The sequence below is a fragment of the Stenella coeruleoalba genome (genome assembly GCF_951394435.1).
Source record: "Stenella coeruleoalba genome assembly, chromosome: 1".
NCBI classification, from domain to species: Eukaryota; Metazoa; Chordata; class Mammalia; order Artiodactyla; family Delphinidae; genus Stenella; species Stenella coeruleoalba.
In genome coordinates, this window is record NC_137169.1 from 17784102 (window position 1) to 17807210 (window position 23109).

General features: G+C 41.6%; 2 protein-coding genes across 4 annotated transcripts in view; one reads left to right on the forward strand and one right to left on the reverse strand.

The window, feature by feature from the left end:
• Positions 1 to 23109, reverse strand: part of LUZP1 (leucine zipper protein 1) — an 87665-nt gene that overhangs the window by 11071 nt on the left and 53485 nt on the right. For 2 of the 3 annotated variants that reach the window (XM_079916904.1, XM_079916902.1), the window contains exon 2: positions 17371 to 17476. The gene's annotated coding sequence lies outside the window, so the exon portion shown is untranslated. Of the gene's footprint in view, positions 1 to 17370; positions 17477 to 18326; positions 18392 to 23109 lie in introns of all 3 variants that reach the window. The other variant, XM_079916903.1, reaches the window with a different exon arrangement.
• LOC307187330 (large ribosomal subunit protein eL43-like) lies at positions 19763 to 21150 on the forward strand. Its single transcript, XM_079923255.1, has one exon. It carries the CDS (start codon positions 19977 to 19979, stop codon positions 20370 to 20372), a length of 396 nt encoding a protein of 131 aa, XP_079779381.1. The 5' UTR covers positions 19763 to 19976; the 3' UTR covers positions 20373 to 21150.

Below are 23109 nucleotides of genomic sequence, written 5' to 3' on the forward strand. Positions count from 1 at the left end.
ACAACTTTGGGAGTCAAAAACAATAGAGGGTGTCTCAGTCTTAGGTGGGGGATGCACCACATTTTGTGAGCTTTACCTCCAGGAGCTGTACCAGGTTCCCACAGTGAAGATGGGAAAAAATCCCCTCATGCTTCCAGCTGGAGGAAGGTAAATTAACCATTTTGAAACCAGGGTCTAACCTATTAGAGTCTTATCCGAGCCTAACTAACCTGGGGGAAGGAAAATACCCAACTCCAGCCAGCTCTAACTTTCTACATGGTGGAAGGAATATGCCCAACTCCAGCCATCCTGTACCACCTAGGGGATGGGGTAGGGAGAGGGGTGGCACGTAGGACCTGACATTGAGAAGCACTTGTGAAATTCATAGCCCAGGGGCCCAGGCTTACTAAAAAACTGAGACCTGATCATGGGACAACAGGATACTTCCCCTTCCCCAACACTATACCACAACATCACTAAAGGCCTACTTGCCTAAGTTATTTTTACCCAGGACATCATGTCCAGCTTTCAATAAAAAATTACAAGGCATACTAAAACAAAAACACAGTTTAAAGAAACAGAGCAAGCATCAGAACCAGACTCAGATATGGAAGAGCTGTTAGAATTCAGATAGAAATTCAAAATGACTATGATTAATATGCTAAAGACTCTAATGGAAAAATTAGACAACATGCAAGGTCATATGGGTAATGTAAGAAAAGAAATAGAAATTACAGAAAAGAATCAAAAAGAAACGTTAGAGATCAAAAACACCAACAGAAATGAAAAATGCCTTTGTCTCATTAGTAAACTAGACACAGCTGGTAAAGAATCTCAGAGCTTGAGGATATGTCAGTAGAAACTTCTAAACCTGAAAAGCAAAGAGAAAGAATGACTGCAAAACAATGGAACAGAATATCCAAGAAGTGTGGGATAACTACAAGAAGTGTGGGGTAACTACCAGAAGTGTAACACATGTGTAACGGGAATACCAGAAGAAGAAAGAAAGAGAAGAAAAATTTGAAGCAATAATGACAGAATTTCCCCAAATTAATGTCAGCACCAAACCACAGATTCAGGAAGCTCAGAAGACCAAGCAGGATAAATGCTAAAAACGAAAACACCAAGGCATATCATATTCACACTACAGAAAATCAAAGATAAAGGAAAAATCCTGAAAGAACCCAGAGGAATAAACACCTTACCTACAGAGGAACAAAGATAAGAATTAGCATCTGACTTCTCAGAAATCATGCAAGTGACAAGACAGTAGAGTGAAATATTTTAAATGTTGAGAGAAAAACACCACCAATGTAGACTGCTGTACCCTACAAAATTACCCTTCAAAAGTGAAGGAGAGGGACTTCCCTGGTGGTCCGGTGGTAAAGAATCCACCTTCCAACGCAGGAGATGCGGGTTTGATCCCTGGTTGGGAACTAAGATCCCACATGCCACAGGGCAACTAAGCCCATGCGCCACAACTACTGAGCCCGTGTGCCTCAACTAGAGGGCCTACGTGCTGCAAACTATAGAGCCCATGCACTCTGGAGCTCACATGCCACAACTGCAGAGCCCATGCGCTCTGGAGCCTGTGCACCACAACTAGAAAGAGAAAACCCATGCACCACAACTAGAGAGAAGCCATGCACCACAACAAAAGATCCCACATGCCACAACGAAGATCCCGCATGCTGCAACTAAGACCCAACCCAGCCAAAAATAAAAAATAAATTTAAAAAAAGTCAATTCCGAAAGTGAAGGAGAAGTAAAGACTTTCTAGGACAAATAAAACTTGAGGGGACCTGTTGCCAGTTGACCCACCTTACAAAAAATGTTAAAAGAAGTTCTTCAGTAAGAAGGAAAATGATATAGGTCAAAAACTCAGAACACTTAAAAAAAAAAGGACGAGCATTAGAGAAGGAATAAGTCCAGTAAAATAAAATTTTTAATTGTTCCTATTCTTAATTTATCTAACAGATAATTTTTCAAAATAATAATAGCAATAATGCCACACCTACTGAAGCCCACACGCCTACAGCCCATGCTCCGCAATAAGAGAAGCCACCACAGTGAGAAGCCTGCGCACCACGGTGAAGAGTAGCCCCCACTCACACGACTAGAGAAAGCCCAGGTGCAGCAACGAAGACCCAATGCAGCCAAAAATAAATAAATTAATTTTTTTTAAAAAACCCACTTTAAATTTTAATAAAGACATATATAGATTAAAAGTAAAAGGATCAAGAAAGATATACCATCTAACACTAATCAAAAGAAAGCTGGAGGGCTTCCCTGGTGGCGCAGTGGTTGAGAGTCCGCCTGCCGATGCAGGGGACTACGGGTTCGTGCCCCGGACCGGGAAGATCCCACATGCTGCGGAGCAGCTGGGCCCGTGAGCCGTGGCCGCTGAGCCTGCGCGTCCGGAGCCTGTGCTCCGCAACAGGAGAGGCCACAACAGTGAGAGGCCCGCGCACCGCAAAAAAAAAAAAAAAAAGAAAGCTGGAGTAGCTACATTAATTTCAGATAGCAGATTTTAGAACAAGGAATGTTATCAAGGGGAAAGGGGGATATAACATAATGATAAAGGGGTCAATTCTCCAAGAAGACAATAGTCCTTAATGTGTATGTGCATCAAAATATGTGAGGCAAAAACTGATTGAACTGCAAGGAGAAATAGATAAATCAATTACTATGGTTGGAGAGTTCAACACCTCTCTGTGATAAATGGACAGATCCAGCAGGCAGAAAATCAGTAAGGACATAGCTGAACTCAGCAACACCATCAATCAACTGGATATAATGGACATCTATAGACTATTTTATCCAACAACAAAATAAACATTCTTCTCAAGTTCACATGGAACATTCACCAAGACAGACTACATTCTGGGTCATAAAACACACCCAAACAAGTTTAAAAGAAACTATACAATGTCTACTCCCAGACCACAGTGGAATGGAACTAGAAATCAGTACCAGAAAGATAGCTGGAATTCCAAAATATGTGGAGATTAAACAACACACTTCTTTGACATGGGTCAAAGAAGAAATCTCAAGAGAAATGTTTTAAGTATTTTGAACCAAATGAAAACGAAATACAACTTTATCAAAAGTTGTGGGGTGTAGCAAATGCAATGCTTAGAGGCAAATTTATAGCACTGAATGAATATATTAGTAAAGAATGAAGATCTACAATCAATAAACTCCTATCTTAGGGAACTAGAAAAAAGAAGAGCAAATTAAAACCAGAGTAAGCTGAAGAAAAGAAATAATAAAAATTAGAGTAGAAATCAATAAAACTGAAAACAGAAAATCAATAGAGAAAAAAAATCAATGAAACCAAAAGCTGGTTCTTTGAAAATATCAATAAAATCAATCAGCCTCTTGCCAGGCTAACTAAGAAAAAAAAGAAAGAAAACACAAATTACTAATAACCCAATGCAGGGGGCCCAGGTTTGATCCCTGGTCAGGGAACTAGATCCCACATGCATGCCGCAACTAAGAGTTCGCATGCCACAACTAAGGAGCCCACCTGCCGCAACTAAGGAGCCTACCTGCCACAGCTAAGACCTGGCACAACCAAATAAATAAATATTTTTTTAAAAAAAGAAATGAAAGAGGGACATCACTACAGATCCCATGGACCCTAAAAGGATAATAAAGGAATATTATGCATAACTCTATGCACACAAACTTGATAGCTTAGATGAAATCAATTTCTTGAAAGACACAATCTACCAAAACTCACACAAGAAGAAAAACACAATAGACCTGTATCTATTAAATAAATTGAATCAATATTTAATAACCTTGCAAAACAGAAAGCACCAGGCCCATCATTTCACTGCTGAAATTATACCAAGAAATTATACCAAGTATCTACAACCTCTTCCAAAAAGAGAAGCAAAGGGAATACTTCCTAACTTGTCCTTTGATGCCAGCATTACATTAACAACAAAAGCAAAGACATTACAAGAAAAGAAAACTACAGCCCAATATCTCTCATGAACACAGATACAAAAATCCTTAATGAAATATTAGTAAATGAAATCCAACACTGTATAAAAATAATTATACACCACAACTAAGCGTGATTTGTCCCAGGTATGCAGAGCTGGTTCAGTATTCAAAAATCAATAAATGAAATCCACCACACTGACAGGTTAAAGAAGAAAAATCACATGATCATATTAATAGATGCAAAAAAGCACTTGACAAAATTCAATACCTATTCATAATAAAAACTCTCAGCAAAGTAGGAACAGAGGGGAACTTCCTCACATCTACAAAAAACCCTACAGATAACATCATACCTAATTGTGGGAAGTCCAAAGCTTTCTCGCTAAGATCAAGAACGAGGCAAGGATGTCCCCTCCTATCACAGCTTCTCAAAATTTACTGAAGTCCTAGCTAACACAGTAAGACAGGAAAAGAGAAGAAAAGGTATACTGATTGGGAAAGAAGAAATAAAACTGTCTTTGTTCACAGATGATATGACTGTCTTATGTAGAAAATCTAAATGAATCAACAAAAAAACTGGAACTAATAAGCAATTATAACTATAGCAAGGTTGCAGGATATAAGGTTAACATACAAAAGTCGATCAATTTCCTGTATATACCAGCAATGAACACGTGGAATTCAAAATTGAAAACACAATACCCTTTGTATTAGCACCTCCTAAAATGAAATACACAGGTATAAATCGCACAATATGTACAAGATCTATATGAAGAAAACCACAAAACTCTGATGAAGAACTAATAAAAAGATATTCCATGTTCGTGGATTCTAACACTCAATATTATCCAAACTCAGTTCTTCCCAATTTGACCTCTAGATTCAATGCAATCTCAGTCAAAATCCCAGCAAGTTATTTTGTGGATATAGCCAAATGGATTCTAAAATTTGCATGGAGAGGCAAAAGACCCAGTACAGCCAATGCCATATTGAAGGAGAACAACAGAGTTGGAGAACTGATGCTACCCAACTTCAAGACTCACTATAAAAAGCTGCAATATTCAAGACTGTGTGATACTGGTGAGAGAAAAGACAAATAGATTAATGGAACAGAACAGAGAGCCCAGAAATAGACCCACAGAAATATGGTCACCTGATCTTTGACAAAGAAGCAAGGGCAATACAACAGAAAGACAGTCTTTTCAACAAATGGTGCTAGAACAAATTGGACATTCACGTGCAAAACTATCAATATCGACACAGACCTTACATCCTTCACAAACACTAACTTGAAATGGGTCACAGCCCTAAATGTCATAGATAAAACTATAAAACACCTAGAAGATATCATAAGGAGGATACCTAGTGACCCTGGGTTTGGCTGTGACTTCTTAGATACAACACCAAAGGTACAATTCATGAAAGGAGTAATCGATAAAATGAACTTCATTAAAATTAAAAACTGCTCTGCAAAAGACAATGTCAAGAGAATGAGAAGACAAGCCACAGACTGAAGGAAAAAAAACTTGCAAAGGACATATCTGATAACAATAAGAAAATCTGATTTTAAAATGGGCCAAATACCTTAACAGACACTTCACTAAAGAAGACGTACAGGTGGCAAATAAGCTTATGAAAAGATGCTCCAACATCACTTGTCATCAGGGAAATGCAAATTTAAAGTTACCACTACACCAAATGCTAGTAAGGATGTGAACCACAGGAACTCTCCTTGCTAGTGAAGATGCAAAATGGTACAGCCACTTTTAGAAGACAGTTTGGTGGTTTCTTAAAAAACTAAACATACTCAGGCATATAATGTAGCAATAGCAGCACAGGTAAGATGCAAAATATTATATACAGAATGGATAAACAACAAGGTCCGACTGTATAGCACAGGGAACTATATTCAATATCCTGTAATAAACCATATATATACCTAACTGAATCACTTTGCTGTACATCAGAAACTAACACAACATTGTAAATCAGCTATACTTCAATAAGACAAATTTTTAAAAATAATATTACAAAAACAACAAAAAAAGCACAGATAGTTCATCTATAAGAGGCAGGAAGGCAGAGTATATGGGTGCAAGTATTAGTGGGTAGGTAGGAAGGAAGGTGTGGTGGTAGTAGTCTAATAAAGTTCTCTTCTGACTGTTTTTGCTTTTTCACTGAAGTAGAAAGCAAGATCATCATCTTAAAATGATGACAAGGGCAGGGGGTAGAGTAGTACAGGTTTCAGAAATGGTCATCTAGGTGAATGGAAAATAGAATGATTGCCAGGCAACATTAAGGGCCCACTTGAAATTCATGGTTATGATTTAAAGTGAAACCAATCAGCAAGGTTGTATTTTTATATTCAGTCTTGTTCTGCTGACCAGGTGAAGGCACAGAGAGAGAGAATTGGACTGAAAACAGGGTTGGAAGTTTGCAAATGTAACAAAGCAAGAAAAGAGTGAGGAAATTATAGGTGTGCACAAGGGAGCTTCAGTAAAGAGAAACACGAACAATAAGAACATGTGAAGAACAGTGAAAATGTAATAGGACCAATGAATTGAAGGTACCAATGAGGACTGAAGGATTGTTGGAGTCAGGGTACTAGGAGGAATGAGCTTGAAAGATAGGAGACGGTAATCAGAGAGGGATCTCAGGGAACTGAAATTATCAAGGAGTTGCAGTAATTGATAATGTCAAGAACTAAGGTATGAATAGGCAGAGCACAGAGGATTTTCAGGGCAGTAAAACTACTCTGTATGATACTATAATGGTGGATACATGTCATTATACATTTGTCCAAACTCACAGGATGTACAACACCAAGAGTGAACCCGAATGCAAACTATGGACTTTGGGTGAACATCATGTGTGTGGAGGTTCATCAACTGTAACAAATGTACATGGGAGATGTTGATAATGGGGGGGAACCTGAGGAGGGAAGTGGACAGGGGGTATATGGGATATTGCTGTACCTTCCCCTCAATTCTGCTGTGAATCGAAAACTGCTCCAAAAAAGTAGTCTTAACTTTTGTAAGTTAAAAAACTAAAGTATGATTCTGGGAATGCCAGCTACAGAGAGGGGTGAGATCACTGGAAGAGAGAAATACTGAGAGGCAAAGGTGTTGCAAGGATTCCTGAATTGTACATTGAAAGCCCACAAATTAACAGGACTAGTGCTGCAAATTGTGACATTAAACAAGAAACTATAGTCATCGAGAAATGAGAGGCAGTGACCCTGGGGTTCAATATGACAGTAACAATAAGGGCACTGGGTGATGCAGTCTGATATTAGATTTAAACATAGGAGAAAGGATGGAGGGAACAAGGTCTGAGCCATAAGAGAAAAACAGCCTCCATCTGAGAGAAAAATGGACTCAACAATGACCCCATGAGAAAGCTCAGGGCAAAAGAGAAACGACCTTAAGCAGGATTTGAGGAGATGCTAAATGCCACTTCTCTCCAACCCCAAGATCTCCTCCATCAATTGCACCTAAAGCCTGGAGCCACCAGGTGGAGCCCATGCTCAGCTTTTAAAAAACACCAAGGCCTCCGCGGCGTTGGAAATTACGGGGCCTGCCTCCCCCCCAGCCTCTCCATCGCCCAGCTCCCTAACTATTCTTTCCTCTCCACCACTCGGCTTCCCTGGGTATTGTCTTTCTCTGTCTCTTCTCACCTGTGCCTCCTTTGGTCTCCCCTTCTCCTTTTTCCAGCTTACAGGCTTCCTCATTCCCAAAAACGGAGAGGAAAAAAAAACCCTACATCTATATATTTTTTATAAGAAAGAAACCATTTCCCTTATTCCCATCTACTTTTCCTACATACAAAAAAAAAACCTTGTTTTTGGCCTTTTGCCTAGTGGTACAGTAAAAAAAAAAAAATCCTTAACTACCATTTTTTTTTCTTGCGGTACGCGGGCCTCTCACTGTTGTGGCCTCTCCGGACGCGCAGGCTCAGTGGCTATGGCTCACGGGCCCAGCCGCTCCGCGGCATGTGGGATCTTCCCGGACCGGGGCACGAACCCGTGTCCCCTGCATCGGCAGGCGGACTCTCAACCACTGCGCCACCAGGGAAGCCCCTTAACTACCAATTTTATACACAGGGTGGAGGGGATGGGGGACTGAACTAAAAGTAGGAGCCATAAACCACTTTTAAATGAGTAGATACAAAAGATCTGTAGTGGCATAGCAGTTATTGGAGGACAAATGATGCTTCTATAATACAAAGAGCTTTAAAACAGCTTATCCTCATAAGTATGCTAGACAGTCATTAAATTGTATACTTTAAAGAGAGGAACTTTATGATACATAAATTATATCTTAAGTTGTTTAAAAAAAAAAAACAGCTTACCCCAAACAGACATTCTCCTCAACAAGTCTTATTTATACTACATAAACAAATCTCTTTCTTAGAGAGGAAAATGTTAAACTTAAGTACAGCCCCACCTACAAATGATATTTCTGAATTAGCAGAGTCCAGGAATTACACTGCTTTTTTATTCATTTGGCTTTTAGTGCCAATTTTATATGTTCTGTTCAAGACTCTGATATGAATCAACCAGGGTAGCACAAGGAATGAAAAAGCGAAACTCACTGAATATACAGCAAATACTTACTGAAATATATAGAGAAGAGAGTTATCACACGCCACTGCTCAAAATCCTTTAAAGGGCCTTATTGCTCAGGACAAAGCCTACACTCCCCACACGGCATGTGAAGTCCTAACCACCCGCCCTGCCTACCCCTTCAGCCTCGTCTTCAAACTCCGCGTAGCTCTTCACTCCCGACGTTCCACAAACCTTGCACTCTCTCTCACCTCCAGGCCTTCACTAGCTTGATAATACTTCCTTTTCAGTTTTTCAAATCCCACCTTAGGCAGTACCTCCTCCTGGAAGCTCCTGGAGCACCTCCTTCCTGAACCCCTAGGCTAGATCAGGGCGCCTCTTTCTTGCGCTTTAGTCTGCTGTATTGGTCCCATCACAGCACTTATCACAATGTATTCAAGTTTTATTTATTCATTTTATCTCTCCAACTTGTTTCTTTTTCACCACTGTATTCTCAGCACCCAGCAGGAAGCCTAGCACATAAATTAATGCTTAAAATTCAATGAATGAATAGGGCTGAATGAGCCCCCTAATTATTAAATGGCTGGTCAGCCCTTTGGCACTAACCATTAACAGAAAATGATAAAAACGATGTCGAGGAGCTACTTACTCATGGATTACAAATGGAGAAAACAACTAACAATAACAGATACAGCCAGCACAGATATCAAGTCCCGTGGTAATGCTCTGAAAGGTCTCGTCCCAAGCCCCAAGCCACTTGCACAGTGCTTCTCCCGTTGGACAATGACCCATCTGGCTTTCAGGTCTATGCCATGGAAATATGACATAAATACCAGAAAACCACACCACTCATAGAGGTTCTAATTATTGGAGGAAGTGTTGAAGCAGAAAATATTTCTGGATCTTCTTCCACTCCTTAGAATGGGATTTCATAGCCAAAACACAGCTAAAAGATCATTTAGTCCACTGACTTTCAAACCAGACTGAGCAAACCCCTTCCAGAGTCACCTGGGAAAAGAGAGCAGGGGCAAAGGTCTGAGCAGGCTGAGTCAGGCTCCCTCTCTCACTCAGTCAACCAAAGCAACCGATTTCAGCTTCTTAACATATTGGTCTTCCCCCAAATGACTCATGAAAGAGTTCTACCGCTTTTATTTAAAATAAAACTGCCTGTTTGGCCCAATCCCTTTATTTTAAAAATGAAGGAACTGAGACTCAATATTTCTCCAACAACTTAGCAAAGCCAAGGACTTTAGTCTCCTGACTCTACCCAGGACTCTTCCCATTGTGTAAAAGCACTTCCCTACAAATTCTTGAGCATTTTTACAAAGTGAGGCATTCTGATTATACATAGACCAATAAAAACAGAAAGGTATAAAGGGAACAAATAAAGGACAACCCCAAATTGAGCATGACTATACTACAGACAATATAGTAAGGACTTACTATACATGCTTTCTCTAGGAATCCCAGATCTATCTACTTGAACAAATTACTTCTCTGAGGTTTTCTCATCCAAAGACAATATGTAATCCCCCGGCATGTAAAGCACTTAGCAGAATGCCTTGCACGTAAGTCACAACAAACAGTAGCTATTACTATTATTCTACTCAGCCTTCACAATAACCTTATGGGATCGGTACCCTCAAACTTGCCCAAGGTCACACAGCTAGTAATGACAGCCAGATGGTGAACCCAAGTCTAGTTCCAAAGACCATATTCCTTTAAGAATGCTACCCTGTTTGGCCAAGTCATTGATCTTCTTCATGTCTCAGACCCTTCCTCTGAAAAAATAAAAGAATATCAACCCCACCTACCTCACAGCAAAAGTTAAAGTCAGCAAAATCTCTTTGAAAAGTCCTGTGCATACCTAAGGTAAGTTTCACTAGGCAGAATCCTCCTCAAAAGAGAGACTCACTAAAATCAGCCCTTCTACCCAGGGTAATAAATAAGGAAATGGATCGAAAATGAGGTTAGAGTTTCACTTATCTCTGACCTTTTGGCCCTAAGCACAGCCAGAGAAAGAAATGCTTTGCTACCTCCAGGACCATCCACAAAGGGAAGAGACAGATGCCTCTCTTTCCAGTCTTCCTGCACTCCCCATCAAGTATGTTTATCCAGGTAAAATGCATTTATTTAGTAGACATCTATGGAACATCTGTAATGCACCCAGCATTTTGCCAAGTGCTAGAGAGAGATCATTAAGACCCAACCCTTGACTTCAAGAATCAGAAAGCTAGAACCAATTACAAAATACAAATAAAGAGGGGCTTCCCTGGTGGCGCAGTGGTTGAGAGTCCGCCTGCCCGATGCAGGGGACATGGGTTCGTGCCCCGGTCCGGGAAGATCCCATATGCCGCGGAGTGGCTGGGCCCGTGAGCCATGGCCGCTGAGCCTATGCGTCCGGAGCCTGTGCTCCGCAACGGGAGGGGCCACAACAGTGAGAGGCCCGCGTACCGCAAAAAATAAATAAAAGAGGCCTCCCTGGCTTCCCTGGTGGCGCAGTGGTTAAGAATCTGCCTGCCAATGCAGGGGACATGAGTTCGAGCCCTGGTCCGGGAGGATCCCACATGCCGCGGAGGAAATAGGCCCGTGCGCCACGACTACTGAGCCTGCGCTCTAGGGCCCACAAGCCACAACTACTGAGCCCACATGCCACAACTACTGAAGCCCGTGCACCTAGAGCCCATGCTCCACAACGAGAAGCCCCCACAATGAGAAGCCCATGTACCGCAACGAAGAGTAGCCCCCGCTCACTGCAACTAGAGAAAGCCCACGCACAGCAACGAAGACCTAATGCAGCCAAAAATAAATAAATAAAAACAAATAAATAAATACATTTATTTTAAAAATAAATATGTGCACCTGAAAAAAAACACATTAACTATATTAGGTGATATTGCTAAAATCACTTATCATTTCTAGTAACTGTTGCAGATTCCTTTAGATTTTCTACACATATGGTATGTCTTCTGCAAATAATGACTATTTAGCCTTTTCCTTTCCAAATTGTGAGACATTTATTTTCCCCAAATACAATGTTGAAGTAAAATGATGAGAGTGGACATACTGCTTTGCTACTGACCTTGGGTGGGGGAAGGATTCAGTATTTCAATGTTACTTATAATGTTTACTAGAGGTTTTCCGGTAAATGTCATTCATCAGATTGAGGACGTACCTCTTCATTCCTAATTAGCTGATTTTTTTTTTCTTTTTAATCATGTAGGGTGTGGAATTTTATCCAATGGTTTTCTTTTGCATCAACTTAAATGATCATGTTGATTTTCTCCTTTATTCAATTAATATTGTGAATTAAAGTGATTTTTTGAAATGTTAAACCAACCTTGCATTCACAGGATAAACCAAACTTGATTATGTTATTATGTTTTTATATGTTGCTGGATTTATTTCCTAATATTTTTATTATATATGTTTTATAACAGCTTTATTGAGGTATAAGTGAGAAATAAAAATAATATATATATATAAAAAAAAGAGGCCTCCCTGACCATCTCACAAAACATAGCACCCACTCTGCTTCTTTTCACTTAGTACATTTCACCACCTGATATATGTGCACTAGAAGCTCAGAAGAAGTGATTAATTGTACCCAAGAGTGGGGTGTGGGAAGGAAATTGTTTATATTAAGCCTCAGAAATCATGGGAAAGTGAAGAAAGGGACGAGTAGTCCATTCTTTAATGCCAACTTCCTCCCCCCGCCCAACACACATACCAGTGTCTAACTCAGTTCCAACTCATACTAGAAAGATATATCACTGTCTCTCATTCAGACCTCCTTTCTGCCAAAGGTCTTGAACCCAGTTCCAAGTGGCCCTATCCAGCATTTTGGAGGCTGGTTCTTTTTCCTGTCCTAGTGGGCCAGGAAGGTCTGAAATAGTACAGAATCAAACTTGCCCTGCCCTTTCCCCCAACACAGCTGCCATGATTCACTTCCTGTTCCCAACAGTCATTTAAAGTAGGGGATCAGCAAACTTTTTCTGTAAAGTTTGATAGTATCCATATAAGTATACAACTTAGTTTGATAGCAAATATTTTAGGCTTTGTAAGGCCTAAGGTCTCTGTCCCAACTACTCAACTCTGCCATTGTAGTGTGAAGCAGCCATACACAATACATAAGCAAATGACATGGCTGTGTTTCAACTAAACTTTATTTACAAAAATAGGCAGTGGAGGGTTTCCCTGGTGGCGCAGTGGTTGAGAGTCCGCCTGCCGATGCAGGGGATACCGGTTCGTGCCCCGGTCCAGGAAGATCCCACATGCCGTGGAGCGGCTGGGCCCGTGAGCCATGGCCGCTGAGCCTGCGCGTCCGGAGCCTCTGCTCCGCAACGGGAGAGGCCACAACAGTGAGAGGCCCGCGTACCGCAAAAAAAAAAAAAAAAAAAAGGCAGTGGGCCTGTGGACCACAGTTTGCCAGTCCCTGATCTAAAGGAAAATGGGAAAACTATTTTAAAGCAGTTTCCTCCTGACAATTTCTAGTTACCTGTCTTAAAACCTTCAGCTGTCCACATCTCACCAGCACTTCTTGAGTGTTTCTATTTAATTTCTGGACTTAAAAAGATTTTTCCCAGAATCACAAATTCATGTATTTTAGATATGCAAACCTCAGGGCTGGGAGCCCAACTAGTATGTAGAGATTCTCCAGGTTGGAAAGGATTTAGAGATCATCTGATCCAACTTCCCACTCAATGAAGAAATTATCTAGCAAGTAGTCATTCAGCTCCTATTCAATGACAGGAAGGGTACTCATTTCCTCCCAAGGCAGCTCATTTCATCTTCAGACAGCTCTAAGGTAAGATATTCTACTTGTTCCTTCTTAGCACATTTTACCACTTAATTGCTTGAGAATTTATTTACCGTGTGACTCTTTTTACTAGATTGTAAGATCTATGAGATCAGGCATGTTTTTTTGTATTTGCAGCTGTTTTTTACTGCTGTCTCTCCAGCACTTTGAACAGTGGTACATAAAGGGTATAAAGTAATTGTTTACAGGGAGGAAGGAAGGGAGGGCAGGCAAACAAAACAATGCTGCATTTGGGGAACTTTAAGAAACTCAGCAGTACTGACACGACAGGCACAAGGGGAGGAGCAGAGCAGGTAACTGATATGGTTGAGTGCAACAGAGAAGCCCTTGAAATCTCACAGCAAGTGCAGAGGCTGAGGCGGTAATATTTGAGGACCAAGTTTAGAATTCCCCCTTTCTCCCTTTTCCTCTTCCTTCCAAGCCTCCCCTGCACCATTCTGACGGTGATCATCTGTCACTGCAGTTTTCTGAAGACTTTTCAAACAGGCCCTCCCCCAACAAAAAGTGCACAGCCCTAAAACCTCTAGATAGAGTATCCCCCCCTCACCCACGGGGGATATGTTTCAAGACCCCTGGTGGATGCCTGAAACCACACACAGTACAGAACCCTCTATGTATTATGTTTTTTCCTATACAGTTAACCCTTGAACAATGTGAGGGTTAGGGGCAACGACCTTCCGAGCACTCAAAATCCATGTATAACTTACACTTGGCCCTTCATAGAGGCAGTTCCTCCATACATGCAGTTCCTCTGTATCCTGAGTTCTGCATCCGTAGAGTCAACCAACTGCAGATCGTGCGGTACTGTAGTACTTACTATAGAAAAAATCCGCATATAAATGGACCCGCACAGTTCAAACCCGCGTTGTTCAAGGGTCAACTGGACAAGAGGACGGAGCAAGATTTCATCACGCTACTCAGAAGAGCATGCAATTCAAAACTTATAAATTGTTTATATCTGAAATTTTTCATTTACTATTTTTGGTTGATTGGTCCATCTTAAGCTTACATTATTTACCTTTTTTTTTTCATTTCAATTTGAAAGTTGGTTTCAATCAATAGTTTCAATTGTCTAAGTATTTTCTACAACTTCCAGTTTATAAGCATTCACTCACTATTTATTAATCTAACAGGCATGTCTCTTCTGTATCTTCATCCAAATTGATTTTCAAATTGTTAAACAAAATATAACCAAGAACAGCCCTCCAGAATGCCACTAAAAACAACCCGTCTAGATAAACATCAATCCATTAATCAGTACTTGTATATCCTTTGCATGCAAGCCAGCCCCAAATTTTCTTTGTCTTAGGATCACATGAGAAAATGTTAAATACCTAATTTTAGCACTTAAGTCATATTACCTTTGTAGCATATTCCTGATACCCCAGCCTAGGAACCTTTTCAAAAACGAATTGCCCTAATATACATCAAAGTGCTATATATATAGTAATTACCCCTGGATGGTATGATTTTTTTCCTTTGTTTTCTAATATTTCAATAACAAACTTGTACTGGTTTTACAATTTAAGTAAAATCACAGCAAAACTTAAAGAAAAAAAAATTATCAGTTAGCTTGAGTTACTCTTAGTGATTTCTACGGTCATCCCTGTGTTCTTATCCTTCGCTCAATCAGGTTTAGAATTTTACCAGAGATCACTGTCAAGTTTCCAATGATACCCTCAAGCCCATGTGACCTAGAGGTTAACTCCAGATAAATCAAACATCTCTACAGAGAGAATTAGAATTTAACTCTGCCTTCAAAAAAAATATGTCCAGAAACCATTCCTTTCTGGCTACACAGCACTGCCACCCTAGTCTGAGCCACCACCATCCCTGCCCTAACGAAGGCGAAAGCTTCCTACCTGGTCTCCCTGCTTCCGCTGATGCCCACTTTACCCCACCTTCCACAGTCTTGTTCCCCAAGAGCAAACAGAGTATAAGCCTTTTAAAACGTAAGTCAAATCATGTCTCTCCTCCACTGTCCCCTCCCCAGTGGCTCCCATCTCGCTCAGAATAAAATGCACTCCAGGGACTTCCCTGGTGGTCCAGTGGTTAAGAATCCGTCTTGCAATGCAGGGGACGCTGGTTCGATCCCTGGTCAGGGAATTAAGATCCCACATGTCGCGGGGCAACTAAGCCCACACACCACAACTACAGAGCCCATGAGCTCTGGAGCCAGCGTGCCACAACTAGAGAGAAGCCCATGCGCCACAACTGGAGAGAAGCCCACGCACTGCGACGAAGAGCCTGCGCACCGCAACAAAAGATCCTGTGTGCTGGAACTGAGACCCAATGCAGCAAACAAACAAACAAACAAACAAATATTTTTTTAAATAAATAAAATCCACTCCAAAGGTCTTACCCCCGCTCTCAGGCCCTAGGTGATCTGAGTCCCATTACTTCTCTGCTTTCATCCCCTACTGCTCTTTCCCGACTAACTCCACTCCAGCACACTGGCGGCCCTGTCGGGACTTGGACAGAACAAGCCACACTGATACCTCAGGGCTTTTACATTAGCTGTTCCCTCTGCCTGGGATGCTTTTCTCCCAGGTATTTCCCTGTGTGTGTTCCTCACTTCTTTCAGATCTTGGCTTAAAATATCACCTCATCAGAGGACTTCCCTGATGACCTTACATAAAGTAACAATCTCTCAGCTCCCCATCACTCCCTATTACCACCTTACCCTGCTGTTGGTTCTTCTGAGCAACTATCACCTATGGGTGTTGTTTATTTATCTACTTATTTATTTACATCTAGCTATTCATTTTTTAAAATATTTCTACCCATTAGAATATAATCCTTGAGAACAAGGATTTTTTCCCTGTTTTGTTTAAGGCTGGACACTTAGCTCCAAGAACCGTGCTAGCCACGTGGTAAGTGGTACCATCAGAACATAAGTCCCAGTATATAGCAAAACACTCTATGTATAAGAGGTATGTGTAATAAATTTTGTTGATGAAAATGATTACTGCCCCCTCCCAAATTCACCAAGTATATTGAAAAAACATTGGTGCTCCAATAAAGAGAGACTAAAGTACCCTCAGAAAGATCAATGAACAAATGAATACTGGCTGCCACCCCACCCAACCAAAAATGAATTTCATTATCTACCCAGTTCCCTGGGGTAGGAAAAATCCTCCAGGGAAAGGAACAGAACAAGAAACCTGAGCCAACGAACAGGGCAAGAATTTGCCTCAAAGTTTCCCACTCCCTCAAGAAGAGCCTGTCCCAAACTATGCCTGTTTCCAGGAGGGGTTCCCATGAGAGTGAGAGGTCTTGCTAAGATTCCTTTCCTATGTCCAATCACTCCTACGCCTAGAACCCATTTCCCAGACTCATTCTCTGGTTGCCCCATTGCTCTTCCTTCCCAGAGAACCTTGTTCTAACTATTAAACAGCTACCGCTGGTGACCAAGACCACTAGGTCCTCTGGCCACTCAGTGCTCTAGTTTCTTCTATTTCATTAGTACTCTCCACTGCCTCAGTCAACAACACCAATAAGATACTGGCATACACAATCCGGAAAGGGCTAGGAAAAGGAACTAGCTGTCAGTCACTGCCTCAACCAAAAAGTAACTTTCAAAAAATAAAAATAAAAATAAATAAATAAAAAAAAAGTAACTTTCACAAAAGAGAAGCATTATAGTGCAATGAAAATAACCCAGGTTTAAAATCTAGTCCTACCATCTACTACTTGTATGAACTTGGAGAAGTCATTTGACCTCTCTAAGCTCACTTCCTTGTGGTGAAAATAGCAGCACTGACCTCATAGTGCTGGTGTAAATATTAAGGGAGATAATGTCTGTCGAACAGGACTATGCCTAGCATATAGTAAGTGTTCAGTAAATGGTAGCTAGGCCTATTTCTGAAGGTTGGCTGGGTGGATTGAATGAGAAAACATGTGAGGTACTTAACACAGTACTTGGTTCAGAATAGGTCATCAACAAATACTGACTTTCCTCCCTCTCTTGTAATGGTGGTAAAATTGTAGAGACTTCAGAAACCACCCAATCCTATCAGTGTGGCTCTACAACATTGTACAACATACTTACCATTTAGGTAATTTAGGCTTTCTGTCAATGCTTCTGGCTGCTCCCCTGATGCTTGTTGTCTTGGCAACAGTCACTCACTATCTTTTAATGGCAGTTGCCTCTTGACCTGGAGAGAATATAAACAGAAGGGAAAAGATAGGTAAAACCTGAATTGCACCAAGACTGGGCTGACCCAAAGGCCTCTCCCAAAGACCTTCACATACACTGCAGTGTCAGAAAGAGATAAGGGAGAATCTGCGTGCAGATCCTGACTCTGAAGGAAGCTGGCTATCTCTCTCCTCAGGGGAGAGAGGGAGTTTGGCTCTAGGAGACTTCCCCTTTCCTACTGGATGATATGGTCCCAGGATAGACTACATTGTTGTTCCTAAAATTAACAGACCTATACATTCCCCAATAGTCTAAAAATTCGTATGACAGCTTACATTCAGGAAGGATCTCAGAAATCAACTAGTTAAATGCCCACATTTTAAGGAAGGAAACTAAAGCTTGGAAAGGCTGAGTCACACAATTGCTTAGGGCTAAAGCTGGGATTCTACTAAAAATAAGATGTTCTGGAATATGTGTAAGGAAAAAAATAATAAAACCAAACATCTGTGAAGTATCCACCACACCCTGGGCAATATGTTTTATGTTTTACACCAGACAATAACACAATAATGTTACCCCCTTATAGATGAAGAATCTAAATTTCAACAAGTCAAGTGACTTGTCCAAGGTCTCACAGCTTGTGAGTAAGTGACAGGCAGGGTTTAAACCCAAGTCTGTCCAACTACAAAAAGCCAAGTCATCATGCTGACTCTCACTGGGGTGCCTTCTAGACTTGGTCCTCAAAACAGCCCTGAACTACTCAATATCAATTAGAACAAAAACAGAGCCTGTCTGCAAACTTTACCCCTGGTTTTGTAATAAACTTTCTCCAGGGGGGCTGAAAAGCCTCCTAACTCATTGAATCTTACCCCTAACACTGGAGAAGAGTAAATGAAGGTGGAAGATCTGGGTCAAACTTCTGTCCATCCCAGTCCTGAGGAAGAACAGAAAAATGGCTTCTAAGCTAGTGGCAAAACTAAAGCTTTTGTACATCGTCTTACACTCACACTATCCCCCTCCTTTCATGACAACTGCCCATCCCTCTCTTACATATCCCACAGACCACCCTGTGACCTCCTTCCCAGGCTGTTGGTCCCTTTTTTTTGCGGTACGCAGGCCTCTCACTGTTGTGGCCTCTTCCGTTGCGGAGCACAGGCTCCGGACGCGCAGGCTCAGCAGCCATGGCTCACGGGCCCAGCCGCTCCGCAGCATGTGGGATCTTCCCGGACCGGGGCACGAACCCGTGTCCCCTGCATCGGCAGGCGGACTCTCAACCACTGCGCCACCAGGGAAGCCCTGTTGGTCCCTTTAATCCAATTTCCACACCTCCACCACCAACCACGTAACATACATACAGATACAGAATCTACCCCTACCTCCATCCTCCTAGGGAGCTAGAAAAGGCTAGAATTAAAATGAAGAAGTAATAAAATGATAGCTTTATACAACTGGCTTTAAAAAAGACGAGGGCTTGAAGTCTCAAGCCAGTTAAGACCTAAGAGAGAAGAATTATTGATAAGCAATGAAAACAGCTAGAAAAGAAGTAGAAAAAAGGATCTGTACCAGGGGCAGCACCCAAGGGATGGCTTGGGTGGGCATGGCAGAAGCTTTAGCTCTCTCTCCCCGCACCATACACTTCAGAAAGACAATCAGTCTACGCAGACTAAGTGTGGTTGCTATTCAAACAGCATCAGAACTGGCCCACAGACCTTCTGTCCTGCCCCTCCACCCACCTTACACACACACACACACACACACACACACACACACACACACACACACCTTCCTTTGCATAGCCTAGAACCTTTCCTACATAAAAATTCTAAACTCCTAACAGTGACAGCAGCACCTCTACTGAAAGCTGCTGCCCCCTCCACCTACTGCCAAATTTGCTGGCATAGTAATAAAGCCCAGGAGCCTATTCTCTTCAAAACAGGATAGAATACATTGCCAAAAATCAAACAAACAGGAACTCCAGATGATCCTGATTTGTTTTCAACTATCACACAGCCTTTCCTTATTTCTAAGGGCAAATGATTTCTTTCCTTTGCTTCTGAATGTCATTTACTTCTTGCTTCCTCAGTGTCCTGGTCCTCTGTCCCCAGAGACAAAGGATGACTGTAAACTCCTCAAACTCTGTAGTGCTGCCCCTTCAGAGCCTCTCACCCCAGCGGATCCAGCCACATCACTGCCCCAGGCATCTCCTCTGGTGCTCCTGGCTATTACTGCTGGCGGTGATAGTGAGGGTTCTGTGTGCATGTGCTCTCTGTCTAGAAGAAGAGATAATAGGACCCTTACAGATCACGGAAGAGCCCAACTGCCTCATCTTCCAGAGGAGAAAATGAGTCCCAGCAAGGAGAAGAGACTGGCCCAAGGCTGCAAAGCTGGTTGAAGTGAACCCGGTTGAGTCCACCTGAGATAGTTCACAAGCCACATTAAGGAAATGCATCAGTCCATCCTCATTTGATTGAAGATTAAAGCTCTCTTACTCTCTGGGCTCGGACCTAGGTTGCGGCGACATGGCTAAACGCACCAAGAAGGTCACAACGGTGGGTAAATATGGGACCCATTATGGTGCCTCCCTCAGGAAAAGGGTGAAGAAAATTGAAATCAGCCAGCACGCCAAGCACACTTGCTCCTTCTGTGGCAAAGCCAAGATGAAGAGACGAGCTGTGGGCATTTGGCACTGTGGCTCCTGCATGAAAACAGTAGCTGGTAGTGCCTGGACCTACAACACCATTTCTGCCACCACAGTAAAGTCTGCCATCAGAAGAGTGAAGGAATTGAAGGACCAGCAGAAGCACCACCATTTGAAACACTGCAGCCTAAATGGGTTAATTTATGTAACAAAAAAAAAAAAAAACTCTCTTAAATGTATATCACTTTTGTTCCCAAAACACTTTGATAATAGATAAAAATGCTAGTGGGTAGTTCTGCTTCCAGTACACTCCTCCCACAGATAAACAACTAAACACTCTGAATAAAATATAAAAAACAACTATCTGAAGTGAACAATGGCTGGCAGACTTTAGAAAAGTTAAAAACTGGAAGAAGGGACTGGCAGGGGAAGAATTCCCCATTTTTGGAGCTTTGACCTGAGGGTTGTCCAGCTGAAGATCCAATTAAAAATTAAACCCTAGACTTTCTGTCCAGAAGGCAGAGAGACCAGAGAAGCCACAGACAAGAAGAAGAAAGAAGAGAGCCTGAGATGGAGAGCCTAGGTTCTGTGAGACACTCTGCCCAATCTCCAGCTGACCCCTGAACCATGTCCACATGGGGCAGAGTCCAAGGACCTCAGCTAAGGACAAAAGAACTGGACTGAGATTTGAACTGCCACCCACCACAGGTGAGACAGAACGTGCAATTTTGAGTCTAACCAACTTAACTATCTGCTAAAACAAAAAATCAACAGAAGCCAGAGTCTCCACAACATAACATTCACATGCACCCATGTCCAGGGCACAATCCCAAATTACATAAAGAACTAAAAGAATTAAACCCATTTGCAAGAGAAAAGACAATCAGGAGACGGCAACTCTAAGATGACCCAGATGTTGGAATTATCAGACAAGGATATTAAAGCAGCTATTATAACATCTATTAAAAGCAGAGAAATTGAAAAAAATTTAAGTGGAAATTTTAGAACAGAAATGCAGGATCTGAAAATTCTCTGAATGGGCAAGCTTAAGAATGGAATGGAGATGACAGAGAAAAGAGTCAATGAAACTTGTAGATCAAACTGAAATAACTGGGTCATCCGCAGTCTCTAGAAAAACCACCCTCAGGCCTTTCACCTAAGTGTATGCAATGATTACTTTCTGTTATCAGAAAAATAGGTATCAGAGAGAACCAGAATGACTAGGAATCACAGAGAAACCATTACCTGCAATTCTTTTGGACCAGGCCACCCCTCATCTACTAATTAACTCTTTCAAATATAAGCAAAGAAGAAAGTATAAAGGTAGAAAATGAGAGGGCAGGATAAAAATGTACACCTGAGATAACCATAATATCCAAAGTCCTAAGAGTCAAATCTAGTGCCCCACTGTGCGTACTGAGAAGCAAGGAGATCGTCATGTTTTCCCCTATAATTGCTGAGGTAGCATTCTCAGGATTGTTGGCGAAAAAAGCCAGGAGGGATTTTTAACATTTTTTTCTGCCCTATGTGGTCTCTTCAACAAAAATCCAACCTGGTAAACAGGCTGCTAGCAGGATGGGGTGGGACCAGTCGGTGGTCTGGAGCTGAAGAGTACCAGCAGCTTGGTGAGAGTCAACCTAGTGCCACCTGGATTGGCGAAAGAAGCTAACATGGCACCACCACTGACCAGCGTCCCACACTCAGGTTACCATGTTGGAGTTCAGCTGCAAAAGACACGTGCATTTCTGTAAACCCTGCCTTTTTCTCATGCCCTTCCTCCCCACCCACACACCTGCCCACAGGGAAGAGAATCCAGTGCAAGTGCTCTTTTCTCAAGTCCTGTCATTAATTCTTAAATTGTGTTAATAACAGAGGTTTCAACACTTATCTATGATGGAGGGCTACTAAAATAATGTCTTTCTTTTTCTAATTCTCCCAGGATAACTTTTTACCCATGTACCTCTTAAGATGAGAAGAAGATACTCTTATCCCCCATATGACAGATGAGCAAACAGACTGAGAGACTTGTGACCCTTTTAGGAAAGCTAGAAACAGAGGCAGGACTGGCACCCAATAATCCCATCTCTGAGCTTCAGCGTTTCTTCACCTCACTAAAGAAGCCTTACCCAACATAGACCCAAAAATATAAACAAGATTGCAATTGGAAAGAAAGGACTTAAGAACTTAGTATTAATAAACAATTGATAAGACTCATTTGTGATCAGCATATCTGTGTAAATGCAGGCCCTCAAGGAGGCCACCTGGCTCTGCTGTCTCCTTCCCTAACCAGTAGGTTGTAATTGAGACCAGGCATCCTTGCAATTAGCCCATGTTTGGGGGGTTTAGCAACAGAACCACATGCCTGAGATTGTTGGTTATTCACCTGCTTTAACAAAGTTGGCTGAATCAGAAGAACATGCTGGCTGCCTTTAACCTCTAGAAGTCTATAATTAGGGTATCAAGGGGCCACAAGGATTACAGCAAGTAATGGCAAATGTAGTTAAACAGCAAGTCACAGAAATCACCCTAAGGAGAAAGGAACCAAAGGGCTTTTATTACCTAATTTAATCTTCATGGTAACCTATCAGGAAAATACCATCATGTTTAGTTTATAAATGAGGAAACATTAAAGGTTCGAAGTCACATAGCTGATAAGTGATAACTGATAAGTGGATTCTCACCTACATATTTCTGCCCCAAATTTTGCTTTCTCCTCTCCATTATACCTCCTCTCTAAGGAATCATCTCTCAGATCTCACCCTCAAAAAAGTCAGTCCTGATCCACAGTCCAAACATCACAAACCTACATGAGGTCGATGGGTAGTTTGTTCGTTTTTTCATTCATTCATTCATTCATTCATTCATTCATTCTAATATTGACTGACCGTGCATCAAGCTCTGGGACAAGCACTGGGGATAAAACAGTGAATAGAAACAGACTGTCTTCAAGGCATTTTGTACAGTACAACAGAAAAGCACTGACTGAAGAATCATATTAAATATAAAATCTATGA